A 17,029-nucleotide genomic window follows, 5' to 3' on the forward strand; every position below is an offset into this window, starting at 1 on the left:
AACCAATAGAGTGCATCAAGGATTAATTGTCTGGGTATAAAATTCAATTTTATGCAGTTCTCAAACAAAATTATTCATTCATTATTATTATTACCATTGATCATTGAATGAGACTAAGACATAAGGCATCAGAACTGAACCTATTTCAAGCCTGACTTGGAGAAAGTGTAAATCATAAAAGCCAGACTCTAAGAAAAGGTTCAAACATTAATAGTACACTGCATGGTTTTCTCACGTCTGACTTGCCGGTTGCTTTGAGACAAACAACATCGATGGAACTACAAAAACAACCATCCATCTCCAAGTGAGTCACCCTCCAGGGTTTCAGTGAGGACATGGGCAGGGAAGGAAGATATTTTTGCTTCATTTTTTTTTTCCTTACTCTGTGAGACAAACAAAAAAAGTAAAATCTCATTGCTAATGTTCTGAAAATATTTAAAGTTTTGTCTCAATTTTGAATGAATAACCTAAAGGATTCTTTGACCAAATGGTTAGTCTCTATTGCATTGAATTAAAATCCTTATATGGATTGAATTTGCTAGACTACCATTCAATGTAGAGATCATGCCACAGTTGCCCTAAATTAACAGTACTGCCAATCACTAAAATCATTTTTTTATGTTTCTGCAATGGTTAATCCACTAGTATGCAGAAGCTCTTTAAGTGAAATTATATTTTAATGCTTGTATTTTAGCTTTTTGTAATTACAATATTGTTCTTATCCATGAATTTTCAAATGTACTGTTTTACAAAAAAGTAGAAAAAACACTAACAAACATTTTTTATTTTGTTATTGAGACATCAAATTGCTTTACTTTCCTGAAAATGAAAAAATAGTTTTAGTGGTTGATGGTGCAGCTGATCAATTCGTAACTTCCCAGAGAAGTCAAGCATGTTGCCTCAAATTTGGACATTTATGATTTGCAAAATAAAGACCAATATATATTTTTAGTTTGAAACAAATTTTGACAGATTTCTAAAATATTTGTTTTCTTGTTTTCATGACAGGTGGTCTAATCAATTTGTTAAGTATCTAATAAGTTTAAAACACCATCTGGTGCGTTTCAAACAAAAATAGACGGCAGACATTTATTTGAGAGGGCAAAAGTGGTTGCTCACCTTCTTCTGTTCACAATCATGCTCAATATTATCTGTGGCTGTGTTTTTTTGTGTTTTCTGAAAGCTGCTTCCAAGTTTTACTGTCTCACGATTCAAATTTAAATGTTAATTTTAATTATGCGTTTTAACTACATTTTTGGTAAAATGTAGTTTGTATTTTGGCAACAACTTAAAATTAACTGTAATGGTAAAACTCTGCTCAACTATAATAATAACAGTCATTTGAGGTTTAGTGAAGCTACTCAGAAATCATTAGAAATGTTGGCACTTCTCTCAAATGCAGTGAAAACTGGGATCTAAGCAAATGTTTCAAAATTGAGCAGAAGAGCACTTGACAACAGAAAGTTTATCTCCTGAAAATCACTGATGTATTAAAAGTGTTAAATAAAACAGAAAATGTATAGGGGAAAAGTCAGTGACAACATTAATTAAATCAAATTACTTATATAGTTTTCAGTGCCAAGCCACATAAGTTGAATGCTCAGCTGAGGCCTTTTTATACATCCAAATGCAAATCGGATTGGGTTTTGCCATATTGGGCAAGCTATTCAGCTTGCTTGCAAGCCGCTTTGCAACCTCACAGACTTTCTATCATTGATGTCTGTACTGTTCTGCCATGTTCTCTGGTCTTGCTGCCACCAGCTTTTCATGAATTCATGTGGAAAGGCACGGAAAACCCAGCACATAGCCCTATCACCAAATACAACTTCCTGCACACAATACTAAAAGCTACAGTGGTCCTTTTCACTGAACAGTAATGTTAAATGTTATTTTGTCAGGTAGATTAACACAAACGGCAACTGAAATGAGAACCGTCCTGATATTCCTTAACATATGTTGCTTATGCTTAACCTTGCTGTCTATTTCTGTAAACTTGTTATGGCAGATGAAGAATGCACCAAGTTCTTTCTGTAGGATTAGATACTCTTAGTACATACAAGTAAACAAACTAGTAAAACTAAGTCAGTCACAGTAACATGTTACTTAGAAAAAAGCAGAAAAAGACTTCCAGGACTGTATTATATGTTCATCACACGGTGCTTCATTGTAAAAACAAGGCAGATGAGGTGGTGCATCCCCGATACACTGTTGCTAAAAGATTACAGTGGACCCAGACACACACAGCTATGCACTGATCCAACGATTATGACCTCTGAATCTGACTCTATCCAAACATCTTGATAAACAAGAAGAAAAGAGAGGAAGAAGGAAATACAAAGATCAGTGTGGAAATACATTATAGTTTGCATATCATTCCTGTTCAACCTGCAGTTTTTTTAATAGAATCAATCCACTACTAAAAAGCAACATCACAAAGAAATAAGAACAGAAAAGCAGCAGTGTTGGTACACGGTGCACCCCTCCTCCAAGTTCTGCCTGCAACAAACCTCATTTAATGAAACGGAGCAGGTCGTGTTCGGTACCCTGCTCACATCACACCTACTGTGTACATCATTGAACCCGTGGGAGCAGGGAAGGTGGTGGGAGGCGGACCAAGCGAACACTACTTGCAATATACAAGTGAGCGTAAGAAGAAAGAAAATATATACCTGACAGTAAACTTGTCATTAAAACTTACTGAAGGTAGCCGTGAACAAAGATATGGAGCGGTAACCGCTGATTTAGTTTTCACATTTTTAGGGTATTATGTCTCTGATTGTGTATGTTAGCTGATGATATGAAAATTTAACTGTTACACAGCACTTAAGGTAAGCAGGATGCCTTTTTGAGTCCCACGAAACAAAGGTGTCATTATTACAAGCAAGTCATTTCAGTAGAAAATTCAAGAAAAGGCCCGATAATCCTGTTTATGATTAGAGATTATGGGATGGCTGAGTTAGCAAGGGGAGAAAGATACACTGGACATGTTTGACATCTCTACACTTACACATGCCGTTAATAATCTAGTTCAGACTCAGACAACCAGCCACGGGGCGAAATATTGACGAATATTAATTTTAATTAGTTGGGGAATATACAATATAATCGAACAAGGCATGCCAACACCTGCTTACAATGACCACTGTGTACCACACAGCCACACACACACAATCATGAGGCATAGAGTGCAAGCAGACATGCCTGTAACAAGATTTTTTTGTTTGTTTTTGTGGGTTTTTTTGTTTTTTTAATTATCAGTTATATACAACAGTAACATTAATTCCCAGAAAAGAACAGATACATTGGCAGTAATTAGAAGTGTCCTTTCCCTCTCTGCCTCAATGAGTTTTAATGTAAGAGAAAGGATTTGGAATGTACGGTCGTGCTAACACTAAATGATGAAAATAGATTTCCCCATAACCTGCCTGCTTGTCTACTTACATTCACTGTGGCTGCGGAAAAGGATTTGTAACCTGGGTTGAACCCTTCATTTCTTTTTTTGGCCTCTGCCATATATGGATCACACGTCTTGTGACCCATATGATTAAAGTGATATCTATCGCTTTAATCAACCTATGTGTTACATGGTAAGGTTCCCTCATTGTACACCACATCCTACACCGTCAGGTAAGTAGTATTTAAGGGAATGTTAATGTGTCCTCTGTATTGCTTCAGACAAACACCATAATTCAGATCATTGCTCAGCGAAGTACGATTTAGGTCAGTGAGGATATTTTAAGGAACACGTTCTTTACTCATTAAACTATGCAAGATTGTTACTCGGAAGGATGCGGGTTTTAGATATCACCCTGGATCAACACACCTGAATCAAATGATTAGTTCATCACCAGGCCTCTGAAGAACTTCAAGACATGTTAAAGCGGTCATTTAGCCATTTAAATCAGCTGTGTTGGATCATCTAAAACCTGCAGGACACCGGCCCTTGAGCGTTCCCGCACCCCTGCTTTAGACGCATCCATGGCACTGTTTCTGGCCAATGTCCCAGTCTATCTTTTTCCTATGATTTTCCTAGAACCCACTTCACTATATTTTATCTTCATATGTTCACTTCTTTACAATTATTCCTTTTTTTTAGTGTGCCAGATGCTTTTTGAAATGCAAATACCTCGGCCTCAAGAAGGATCTAAGAGAATAAAGTCAGAGCCTGAATTTGACATCTCTGTTCACTAATCTGCATGTTGTCAGTTGTACCACAGCACAGATCACACCCTATCAGATTCACCATTACTTAGAACGTCTAAATAATCCCAGGTGGAATGCTAAAAACGTATGCAGCACCCAATAAAAAAAAAAAAAAACTCAAAACATCTTGGATCACACTAAGCAGAAAATTAAGGGTATCAGCATTTACTCTGTGACAACCCACAGATGAAAACATGGCACTGTTAAAGATGGTCCTTTGCATCACAAAATGTGATCAGTCAAATAGAGTACTAAATTACACAGTTGGTATTTGCTCCCTGTACTATAAATGAAACCCACAAACACTGAATAAGAATGAACCATAGAAGTTGCTACAATGATGTGTAAAAAAAAATGACTCAGATCCCAGGCACAGTTTTGCAGTCCTTGCTCTTAGCGCAATATTTATACACCTAGCATGCCAAAAGGAGAAAAAAAAACCTAAAGGCAAAATTTTGTCCTACATTTTTCTCCCTATGAAGTAAAACTGATTTCTCTGGCCCAGGGGTGCATCAGTAAAAGCAGTATCTCAACTCTATATCCTCCAGTGCTTAACTCTGGCCCCCAGTCACAGCTTTTGCTGTGCTGACACACCCTTCCAGTAATCAAGAATGTCATGCAGGTCCTCGCCTTTAGCAAACTGCACCTTTTTTCGAAGGGCATTTCCAGCGGTCACATAACAGGACTCATCACGTGGGCCTTTCCTGTAGGGACGAAAACGCTCCCAGATCCGCAGTGAGCTCTCTGAGCAGTACTCGGGGCTGGAGGAGTAGCCTGAGTAACTGGAATGATGGCGGGCAGGCGAAAGCTGGGAGTAAGAAGCTGCGTCCCTGCGGGACCGTGTCAGGGGCTTTAAGAATGAAACTCTTTGGGCTGGGGAACCCTGGTGGGAGCCTTCATAGTAGAGAGCGGGGACAGAGTGGCGGTGCTCCGAGCAGTGGTAGTCCTGCTGCACCTCCAACTGCTGCTGCTGCTGCTTCTGCTGCTGTTGATGTTGTATCTGTTGCTGCTGATGGTAATGGTGGGATTTTTGGTTGTCCTGATGTTGGGCACCAACACCACCACTGTCGCAACCACCACCACTCCCTCCACCACAGCTCCCACTTCCCACTAAAGGGAGTCTCTCCAGGGGCTCCCCACAGCCCACAGGACTGGCCCGGTCTGGGTACTGCTGCTGCTGTTGATTACAGGCATCTGGGCTCCTTGGCTCAGGGACGTCCAGGCTGTACACCCTGGCTCCTCCGCGCTCCCTGTCTCGACCCATGGAGCCACAAGATGTGGTACTGCACTGTTTCTTGACAGAATTTACAATAATGACAGCTGCATCTGCACTCATTTGCCGCTGAATGGGACGTACAGCGTTGGCCGGAGGAGGGGGCCTGTAGGGGGGAGTGACAACAAATCCCCCACCACTGATTCCAGGGCGCTCAGAGAGAGGGGCATTCAAGGCAGGGAGTGGAGGTGGAGGGGGTACTTTGTTGGGAGCGATGACCTGGCATGTCTCTGTCACCCCTTGAGAGAGTGGGATTAGGCCACGTGTTAGGGAGGACGTGCTGGTGGGCGGTGGGGAGGTAGGATTGGAGGAAGAAGGGTTTGTAGAGGCCCCTGAAGCAGCAACTGCAGCTGCATCCAGTTTCAGGGCATCAATGCAATTGTTAATGATCTGATTAACCTTGTCCACCTCCATGGCAATAGTTGAGATCTCAGATGCAGAACCATGCCCATCATCATCCGAGTCATCGCCAATATCAGTTCCATCATCGTCCCTCAAGTCTTCTCCCCTCATCACTCCATGCATACCATCTCCCATCCGCTCCACCCCTGCCCCTCCAGTTCTGATATCCATATAGTTCCCTTTGTTTGTAGCCATGGCCTCTGAAAAGGCAGTGGCCATCTTTTCCACTTGTGGGATAGAAGAAAGTCTTGAGGAAGTGGTGTTGGCTGAGTGGAGCATTCCCGAGCTTGAGGATGTCGACATGGGAAGTTTCCCTCCATGGTGATGCTGATACTGGTGATGTTCTCTGGACTGTTCCTGGAGTTTGTGGACTGCTGATGGATCATTTGCTACTGCTGCTGCCACCTCTGGTCCATAGCGCATTTCTAGTATAGTTTTCTTGACACAGATAGATTTCCTCTTCTCATCATGCATCCGTTTTTTACGAAGACAATAGTAGACAAGGCCTAAAATGATTAGCATGCCAAAAAGGCAGCCCACAATAGTCATTATATAGTGAGTAGTGGTGGAAGGTGTGGGGAGCATATCATCTTGACTTTGCCCCCGAGTGGAAAACTGGAGGCAGGTGTGGTTGTAACGTTGAGAGTTTCGGATGGATACCACACAGAAGGTGTAATTACTGCGTGGTTTTAGTTTGTTAAGGGTGATCATCTCCTTCTTGTTCTTCAAATTCATGACATCAGACACAAATGTGTTGTTGTATTGTGTTAGAATATACATTTTACTGAAGGGCTTTGGAATCTTCACAAGGAGAGATGCTGATGACAAAGAGACATGATGGAGCTTTATGCTGGGACTGAAGCTGTCTTCAGTAGACGAGGAAGAGGTTGTAGGCTGGTGGTATGGTCCTATACCACCAAACATCTCTGGTCCGATCCCAGAAGGACCATCTAAATCTGGCGGTAGAGAGGTCATTCCTGGAATCATTACACCGTCTCGGCAGTGATGGTACAAAATGTTTTTAGCATTCCGACCAGAATGTCCAGCCGCAATAGGACTCAGTAAAGGATAGCCAAACATCTCCCGCGGCGTCTCGCATAGGAGGCGGTCATAAGTATGTGAGACATTGTTGAAGAACTCCAACCAGGTTAGAAAACTATAAAGATCGCAGCCACAATGGAATGGATTTGCTGCCAGTTCACAAACCATAAGCCGACTAAGAACTGTGAAAGTGGATGGGTCAATGCGGGCAAGTTTGTTGGATGACAGGTCAATGCTGCTCAGGCTCGGGCACTCCCAGAATGCATTGCTGGCAACAACCTCAATCAGGTTGTGCTGCAGGAACAGGCACTGCATACGGCCGAGCCCTCTCAGCATACCCTCAGTCAAGTTTGTCAGTTTGTTGTAACCCAACTGAAGAACCTGAGAAAAACAAGAGCATTTTTAAAATGATATATTTTTACGTTGGGGTCCCAAACAAATTACCAAATAACTGTGATGCTGTAGCATATTCTACAATTTGCATAACAATTCTAAAATATGTCTGTAATAACTAAGCCACCAGTATATGCTTTAATAAAAATGATATTTTAAATGTAAACACATTATTATCTTTTTTTGACTAAGATATGAAATTACAGTTATTTACTTGCTTTCCTAAATAGAAAAATTAGTTTCAGCAGTTGAATATTGTTCTTGAATAAGAACGAAGACCAGAGCTCAATTTTGGGCATCAAAACATGAGGTCACTTTGTTATTTGCCTAATAAATACTGTAAGAGTATAATTAGTAATTAATTAGTAGTATAATTTGTAGCTGTAAAAAATTCCTTAAAATCCTTAATAAATTTAGTACTAAATATAGTCTGCTTGATTAAGGTACAACAAACTATTAATACAACCTAAATCCTATGCATGCACTTGTCAATTTGAAAATGTTATGGTCAAATTAAGATCTAATGCACAGGTGTCAAACCTCGAGGGCCAGTGTCCTGAAACTTTTACATGTGTCCCTGCTGCAACACACCTGATAGAATTTAGTAGGTCATTAGCAAGACCATACAGAACTTGCCTGCATGCTGAGGTAACAATTTAGCCATTTGATTCATGTTACAGAAGCTCAAGAGTGAATGAACATGTTGCAATAAAAGCAGATTTTAGAAGTAGATTTTTTTTAAACGTACACTTTTTTTTAAAATGTACTTAAGTAGGGTTACGGTTAGGGGTTGACACCTCAGCATGCAGTCAAGTCTTTTAGCTAAAAGACTTGACTGCATGCTGAGGACCTACAAATTTTATTCAGGTGTGTTGCAGGAGGGACACATGTAAAACTTTCAGAATACAGGACCTCGCGGACTGGAGTTCGACACCCGTGATCTAATGCATCGTGTGCATTTTAACACCCATCTTCTTGTTACCTGTAAATTGGCCTGTCCTGCAAAGGCTCCATCCTCAATGTAGTTGATTTCATTCTTGGTGAGGTTGAGGTCAGTCAAGTTGGTAAATCGATACATGGAACTGAAGAGCACGGCTTTCAGCTTGTTCTCATTCAATCTCAAGTCATGCACTGTGTTGTTGATGTGCTGGGGGATAGTCTCATATGGAGGCTGATTCTGGCTACATATAGCTAGCCACACATAGCCTTTGTCCCCCTCAATGAGCCAGCAATCCCCATTAGCCGTGTTAGGGAAATAAGAGAAAAATAGGAGGGAGGGAAGAATAAGAAGGAAAGCGGAGGTGGTAGAAGCACCCTGCATTATTCCAATATAAATCAAAGGGAAAAAAATGAAACTATAATCAGGGAAATAGAGGGAAATGGGAAAGAAAGGTGTGTTTACAGGTAAAGGAAAGCAACAAAAGCTGCTGGTAGGGTTTCCAAAGAGGAGATGGGTCTGGGTTGGGAGCGGTAAAAGGGGTGAAGCCTTCACGATACCAGTCTCTGCTTCATGGGGATTAGCAGGGGACCCATGTTATGTCATATTTTGTTGGATAAAAGTTTGAGGTAACACAGTTTGTCTTCAGTTTTAGTTGTGACAGAGCCAAATAGATAAACCTTTGGAATGATCAGTGGAATCTGTAAATGAGAAGAGAAAAAGGAGAAACATTAGAAAAGGAACATTTCTGAATGATAGACATGATGAAAACAAAACTATTTGGTTTTGGTTTATTTTGGCTTTTTTTTAAAACAAATGTTGCTTGGAAGGGTTGTCAAAGAACACATGCTTAACAAAGAATGAAGGCTTTATTTGTGGACTTTAAAAGATTGAACTGAATTCAATCTTCACTAAATTCCTAATGTGGGCATCACAAAATCAGTCGGCTTTCAACTGGGCTTGTTCCAAGTTTTTTTTTTCTTGTGCTGGCTTTTCTTTCTTATATATATATTATATATTCATGCTGCACTCAAATGATGTTCTCTTAGCCAACTGCCTCTGCACTTAGTCATTACCTGCTGCTCCCCTCCCCAATTCATGAGGCTATGAGGTCATCAAGCTTTGGCTGATACCTACACTATGTGAACCTGCCAGTCTTTGTTGAGTCCTGAGAGGGCCTGTTTCAAACATGAAGTACAGCATTAATCATCCAAATGCTGACAGCACATTGTCTTCACAGACATTCCTTGTTATGACACTATCCTGCCAAAACCTAAGCTCTCTAACCCATCTGCATGTCATTTGAATAGCAGTCAAGCGTTTACATAAGGAGAGGATTAGCCGCCTGTTGCATCATGACAGACATTGTCCTCTTGCCGGCTCAGCAGCTGGGAAAAACATACTTACAATTACACATACATTGCAAATGCACACTAAAATGGACACAGAAAAGTGTGGATGAGTACATGTGCACCCCGAAGCACATAGATGCCTTCATATAACAGCTCGCATGTATGCACACAGGATATCTAAAGGCAAACAAGTCAGGACAGATTCTGTACAGCGTTGAACGGTACAGTTTGTCTTTGTACTTGCCATTCTCTCTAAAAATCATCTCACATTCCCTCAGTTTTATATTCTCTTGATTCCCATCATCGTTTCATGAAAACAACAAGGAAAATCTCTCCCTGCTCCTCTGAGAAACAGACCAAATTTATTTCTTATGCTCTAAATTCTGCTTCTTTCTAAATCCGGCAAAGAATTGAACTCATTACAATTTATTCTGGTCCATGCTCCCCAGAGGTGTGAGCAGAATCAGGTCCATCTTCTCTTTTAATCTACTTATTACTGCAGAGAATGGTAACCCTGCAGTTCTTTGCATAATACTGCATTATCATGTATCTGATGACCTCGGGCACCTGTTAGGTATCTGGTCTTAAGATTTTAGGGAGACACGGCACAAAGAAGACATTAAACATGTACTGGATAATGGATAAGACAAATAGATATGAAGACTAAATGTATGTTGTCTGTTTACAATTAATGCATTAGTTCTGAATACTCAATTTATCAAATGTATACACAAGATTGTTGGTGAGGAGATTCAAATAAGTGCTGAACTTTCTGGCAAACTACAGAACAACAAACATAACAAGAATATTACATTATTTTAATTGAACAGTGACTGAATGTGCAACATTTATATACCAGACTGGTCCAAAAGTCAGTTGTGAGAAACACCCAGGTATAAATAAATGCTCCTAAACTTAATTGATAATGTAAATGAATAATCTCTTTTTTTATGTTTGATGACATTATTCCCGATGGCGGTTCAGTGCTTAGCACTGTCACGTCACTGCTCGATGGTACTAGGTTTGAACTGGCTGGGTTCTTGCTGTGTGGATTTTCTCCGTGTAACTGCATGAAGTTCTCTCCAGGTAGTCTGGCTTCCTCTCACAATCCAAAGGCATGCATGTTAAGTTAAATGGTAATTCAAAATTGCATCGGTAACCTGTTCAGAGTGTATCCCACCTCTCACCCTATGACAGCTGGAATAGGCTCAGACCCCCTACGACCCTGAACTGGATAAAAGGAATAAAATGAATGGATGGATAGATGGAACCTTAAATCACTGAATGGGTCATTTACACTCACACCTACACATAACATTTGTATACCTTATGGGCAATATATTGCAGTCTTCTTTTCATCTCTTTACATTCTGTCTAGTGGCACAAATATATTTTCTGTTGAACTCATGAGCACGCACTGGGACACTCCCTTGCAACTGAGTGTCTTGCTTTTCGTCTGAGGTTTATCCCCTCCACAGGAGACGTGATCTCATTTGGCGCTCCACATACTGAAACCCAGAGGGTTCATACAAGAGAGGCAGGAAACACAGTACGTCTGCATGTGTGTGGTATGGGATATGATTACATAATTAGGAATACGGGACACGCAGAACACCTGTCTCAAAGGGAAAATGCATGACTCATATCATCGATCCATTTGTAACTATAAAAATGTAGGACACGGGATTCAACTTTTTTTTCTGCCAGTATTGCACACTGGTGTTGTACATTGTAAACTTTGCTTCCGCGACAAATATAAGAGCATACTTTTTCGATTTTGGTCTATATTAAGCATGCATTTTATTACAGACCAAATTCAAATGAAGCTCAGCAGAGGGGTTTGTTACTTTGATAAGCAATACACATTACACCGCACAGTATTAATAGCACTGGAAACTGACAGAATCAGTTTCTTGCTTCTTTTCATGAAAGCTATCTTTGACCTGCATATGTGCTCTTAGTAGGTCATGGCATCAGAAAAGTTCAAAGCTAGAAACTAAAAAGTGAACAGGTAGCTGTAAGCTTTTACCTCAAATATGTCTGGAAGCACAAACACCTCAGCCATAAACTGCTTAAATAAAAAAGAATAAAACATTATTTAGGTTCTGCACAATTAAAGCAATCCAAGATTTTAAACAAAGCAAATCTGAGCAATGTGTGAGCTGAACTTAGACACTTTAGATTGAGACTAAAAATATGGATAAAGTGGCTACCTTAGCTTAAAGAATTCCAACACTATTAAACACAACTAAATGCTGTCTTTACTGAATATTGCATGCTGTGTAATCACATTTACTGGGAGGTATCCTCTTTAAGACAATGTAATTTTCTCTGCATCATTTCAAGTGAAAAACCTGGATTTAGAAAAGCTCATATTTAACCATAGTCTGAAAACAAAAACAAAATAAATATTTCAACTTCATAGAATTTCTAAAACCTTAAGGTTATAATGAGCTCGAACCCTTATAATGGTACACACTAAAAGGATAGAGTTCATAGAAAAAAGTGCTTGTATGAATGGGTGAATGAGGCAAATTGTATAAAGTGCTTTGAGTGCTCAGACAGAGTAGAAAAGTGCTATATAGGAACCGTTCCATTTACTATTCCATTACCATTTATCTCAGTGGCAGGTGTCACCAGGACAAAATTTTGCCGTAATCAGACACACACACATGCACACATGAACAACGTTAAGATGCTGTTGCCACACTGCTGCAGCTGGTGATAAATGGAAGGATCGGGGAAGCTTTTATTCTTTTATGCTTTCGTTTAAACCTTTGTGACAGACAAAGTGTCCATAACACAAAACCAGAATCCATCAAACAAACAAAATAAACTCCAACTCCAAACTCATTAATTGTTGTTGCTCTTTTGGGGAATTTCATATTTAGTTGTTATTGATTGCCTACTTTGTAAATCTTTGTAATATATGTAATATATATATTTATTATATATAATTCTTCTATCTTGTATGGTGCCTACACATACATACACAAACACACTATCACATTTCACCAGCACCCTTGCTTCTAGAACACATCTGGGTTACTTGGTGCAAAAGCTTATATTGATACTTGTGATTGCCATGGAAACACATTTATGACGGACAGTGGCAATTAAGTTCAATGTTGAGAAAATAAGCTGCCGTTGGCATTTGCATCAAATCACTGTGTGTTCTGCCTTGTTAATCATAATGATGTAACTCTTGTGGAGCAGGGAAATTATTTTACTGCTATTGTTAAATAATCATCATTATTACCATTGCATTAATAATATAATCTGTAGTTGATATTGTATTCAGAGGTTTAAACAGTGTGTGTCTTTTAGAAAGACTAAGTGCAGCAGGCTGACAGGAAGTTGCAGAGAGTTTGCAGAAGTGAAAGCAGAAAGTTATTTTGAGCAGCAGGCTAGACGAGGCTATCTGAAGTACTAGGTTACTCAAATGGATCATTGCTTTAACAATGTAACAGATAGCTTTAAGAAGGCCTTAAGATGTTAACTTTGTATTTTTTATACACAATGCATACCTGTGCTTAGAGTTGGAGCTCGGTCAATTAATTGGAGGTTGGAAGCTTTGTTCGGCGCGATGTCCGGACAATCTATTGTAGGAACCATCCCTTGGTGTCTCTGAAAATAAGGAACGAGGTCTTGCACGATGGGTGGCTGAACGGGAAGTCAAAAGGTTGACCGGAGGAATCGGCCATGAAAATAGAAGATGATGTTCTTTCGAACTGTGTTAAATGTCATTGTGGTTTTGATATTGACGTATGTTTAAAATGTATCTGTGACGTTGAAGGGGCGTCGTTAAATCAAACCCTGATGCTATAAAAATCTGTGTATGCTTTGATTAAGTCGAAGATCGATTGCTGTCTGTGTACAGAGTTGTTCTTCCCACACGTGTGTATTCATTAAAATCATTGTTTGACCAAGATCTTCTGGACCATGGTGGTTTGTACTCTCCTTCCTCAATATTTGAACCTTAACACTCTCCTGCCTCAATTCTAACAACACCCAGTGAACATTGGCTTTGACAGGTGTTAGACTTGGAGAGGGTCCATGGCTATTCTGCGCTATCACCGACATTACTCGTGGACACAGGTCACCGTCATTCCAAACGTAAATATATTTGCTGGGACTCGTTGTGCTTCTGGCTGCATATGCTGCTGTCATTTTCAATTGTGTCACCTGTGAATTATACGCGCTCATTGAGTTGACGTGTTAAAACAAAGAGACATTTATTCGTAACAAAGTGCTGGGCAAATCTGAACTCCACATCGTGCTCACCGTCCATGTGTAATTAGCATTTGATTTACGCAGTCAGCTGCTCATTACACAATCAGCAAATGAACCTGTGACCTCTAGTTGCTTTCTGAGAGCTAAGAAGAGCGTTACAGATTTAACTGGGACCAAATATGAAATTGGGGCGATGGTGACTCAGCCTGAGCGGCTATCACTGCGATGTCTTGTCGGGAGGATGATTCAAATAAGGTCTGACACTCATTGGACAAAAATCTGTTGAAGTTGTAGCAGTTGCTAATCTGTGCCAATACACCATGCTCTATTATTTTGGCAGGTACTAAAAATTCAGGCTCCCAGCAGCTTATTTTCTAAGCCTTTCTGACTGACTGTCTTTGGTTTATACAAACTATGATTATCTACACCAAACACAGCTATTCTCACAGTGGTGTTCGATGAGATCACAACACAGTGAAGAACATAAGCAGAATAGATCCTACTACACTGTAAAATGTAATTTTCCGTTACATGTTTGTTTGGTTTTTTTTAACCTCTATGATGAAAACCTTTTGTGAAGGCATGATGGGCTTGGTAGTTTTAACAAACACTGGTTTGAGTAATTCTGCCATGAGTCAGACAACATTAAATAACCATAAACTAAAGTGATGTGATCTGAACTATCAACTCAAGTGGTGCTTTTAAGCAAAGGAAGCAAAAACGATTTTTAAAAAATTAACTGCACTCAATAGTCATGCAAATTTTCTAGTATGGACAAAGTTATCTACACCGATCTATTCTTATTCCAGTGTTGTAACTGTTATGCAAAGATTGCTCAGTAGGTCATTTAGCAGATGACTCAATTCCTTTTTTATATATCAGAAGAAGAATACTGTCAATTAGCTTTATGTAAACCACACACACACATATCCACAAACTTTGACCTTCATTTTCATTGAGTTAATCCCTGTTATTCAGAATCTCTTACAACAACATGATCAAGTAAACTCTTTTTCAGCCCTTCAGGCACAGATTTAGTGGCAAGTGCCAAAAACTACAGTACCTCAACTGCTCCCTTGAGTCTGGCTCCAAAAGCAAGTTAATTTCTGTTCATCCCCAATGTTAAAATTCCAAACTGTACAGGATTTCATAGCTTATTTTCTCTGCAAACTGCACAGTGGTGATCATTTGTATACATCTATTTAAGGTTTAGAGTTTGCATGATAGGGACATTGCAATAAGATGCCTATACTGGCAAAAGTAGATCTGTTGTTGGTGCCTTTTGGCACATCTGCAATGCAATTTTCAAATTTGCTACCAATAATATGACTTGAGGAGTGGCATATGTGCTAATAGATGCTCAGGAAGTTTATGCTACAGTTTTGAGGAGTGAAATATTCAAGCAAGCATTGTCTGTGCAATACATGCAATCAGTGCAGCTTGGTAAACACGCTTCCTAATGTGGTCACACCTAGTTACAAAAAGTTAAGATGGCAATGGAAATTGCTGAAAGTGTGTGTGTGTGTGTGTGTGTGTGTGTGTGTGTGTGTGTGTGTGTTAGTCCCAAACGTCCTACATTTGCAAACTGTTTATCATAATCTACTCTCTAGATTCTTTGTAGTCCTCCTTGCGTTTGTTGTTCTCAGTTTAGTTTTATAGATCCTTTTTAGTTTTCTGTTGCTTCTCTTACTCAGCTTCATTCTGTCTTTCAACTCCTCTAATCCCCTGCAAGCTTTTGTATTTGTTCTTGTCTCACAATTTCCTTCAATTTTTTTTCTGTCCTCACTTCTCCCTGTATCAGTCTTCTTCTCTGATGCTACGCTTCCCTCTCGTCCAGGCGTGCTCCCTGGAGTACAGTCAGTGCAGTGTAGAAAGGTTGAGGCTGTGAGCAAAACTCTTTCCTCTCCACTTCACACGGGGCTTATGGATGAGACAAACACAACTACAGACGGAGCAGGCTCCTCAGAGAGCTTCCCAGTGTGTATGCGGAACAGATGATTTCTCAGTGGTCATAACAGGAACCTGCTAAAAGCAGTATTACTACTTCGTTAAATACAGTTGAAGCAAAATGTTGCCTGTTCATGGGTTTTAAAGCTGGATGGATTATTGTTTAGATAATCTCCCATGCTTTGAGAAGCTATTTGTTGCTCAAGCAGGACAGAAAAATGTAGAAAGATATAAATCAATTTGAAAGGCAGAAAGAAGAAGAGAGAAAAGACAGCCAAGACAGGACCTATGAGAAGGTGTGTTTGATCTGTGGTTCTTCCACAAACTTCCTATTCACCACCAAAAAGAACAATGACAATGTTGTGGATGTTGAAACACCCCTGATGATCATGATTCAGATACAAAAAACCCAACATTTGAGAGTAAGGCAGCAGCACGTGCACAAAGAAAGAAATGAAAGTGATAGCGGGAAGGAGTGTTTCGAACTACCTCTCTCAGGTTTGATCTATAATTCATATTTTATCATTGTGCACTCCTTGAGATCTGTCCAACTTCTCTCTCTTCTTTTTTTAAAGTGCCTCACTCTTCTCTGTCCTTTCTGACCTTCTCTATGTTTTTGTGTCTATATCTGTTTGCCAGTGTGTGATGTTTAGACCGTTGTCATCTGTGGCTTCTCATGCATGACATCATATCCATTTCTTGGATGCCTCAAAGGGAAGAAGAAGTGATGCAGTGGAGCGTGACAGACGGGCCCAAAGGTCTAGGGCTAAATGGAGCAGAGCACCTACGGCCTCCAACTGACCGCTACATCACTACTACTAACATGCTTTCTTTTCTGCGCCCCAAATGACCGGACTGAGGGCCAGGAGACACGGCTCCGTGGAGTAACATGGGCCTGTAAGGTAATGGAGTGATCAGGGATTTTCTAGTAGTATGATAAGGCTAGATTCCAAACAAGGTCTGGGTTAAATTTAGAGATGAAATTGAAGCACGCTGATGGAAAACATGGAAAGAAGAGCGATTTCACCCTCACATACTATAAGGTCAGATTTGACCCATTTTGCAGTAGCAAATATATTCTAAATATCATTCATTTAGCCTGGAGTTTGATCAGTTTTAATACTAAAGTGAACCAAAATACTTATACTAGGAGGTACAGGTGCTAGAAATGTAAGGTGTTATGGATCAAATTAGATTGTTATCTGTTCAGATGAGTTTTAGCTCTGAAATATAAATTAATAATTATTC

The 17,029-nt window shown here is 39.8% G+C and overlaps 1 protein-coding gene across 2 annotated transcripts in view; it reads right to left on the reverse strand.

Moving 5' to 3' along the window:
• Positions 1 to 1,001: 1,001 nt before the first annotated feature.
• LOC120747330 (protein phosphatase 1 regulatory subunit 29) overlaps positions 1,002 to 17,029 on the reverse strand; it is a 74,379-nt gene continuing 58,351 nt past the window's right edge. The window contains exons 1-3 of one of the 2 annotated variants that reach the window (XM_040053132.1): positions 13,129 to 15,312; positions 8,295 to 8,950; positions 1,002 to 7,300 (exon numbers count right to left, since the gene is read on the reverse strand). In XM_040053132.1, coding sequence (XP_039909066.1) covers positions 4,772 to 7,300; positions 8,295 to 8,633 — 2,868 coding nt within the window. In that variant the 5' untranslated portion in view covers positions 8,634 to 8,950; positions 13,129 to 15,312 and the 3' untranslated portion in view covers positions 1,002 to 4,771. Of the gene's footprint in view, positions 7,301 to 8,294; positions 8,951 to 13,128; positions 15,313 to 17,029 lie in introns of those variants that run through there. The other variant, XM_040053123.1, reaches the window with a different exon arrangement.

The sequence above is a fragment of the Simochromis diagramma genome, unplaced genomic scaffold (genome assembly GCF_900408965.1).
Source record: "Simochromis diagramma unplaced genomic scaffold, fSimDia1.1 OVJJ01000321.1, whole genome shotgun sequence".
Classification (NCBI taxonomy): domain Eukaryota; kingdom Metazoa; phylum Chordata; class Actinopteri; order Cichliformes; family Cichlidae; genus Simochromis; species Simochromis diagramma.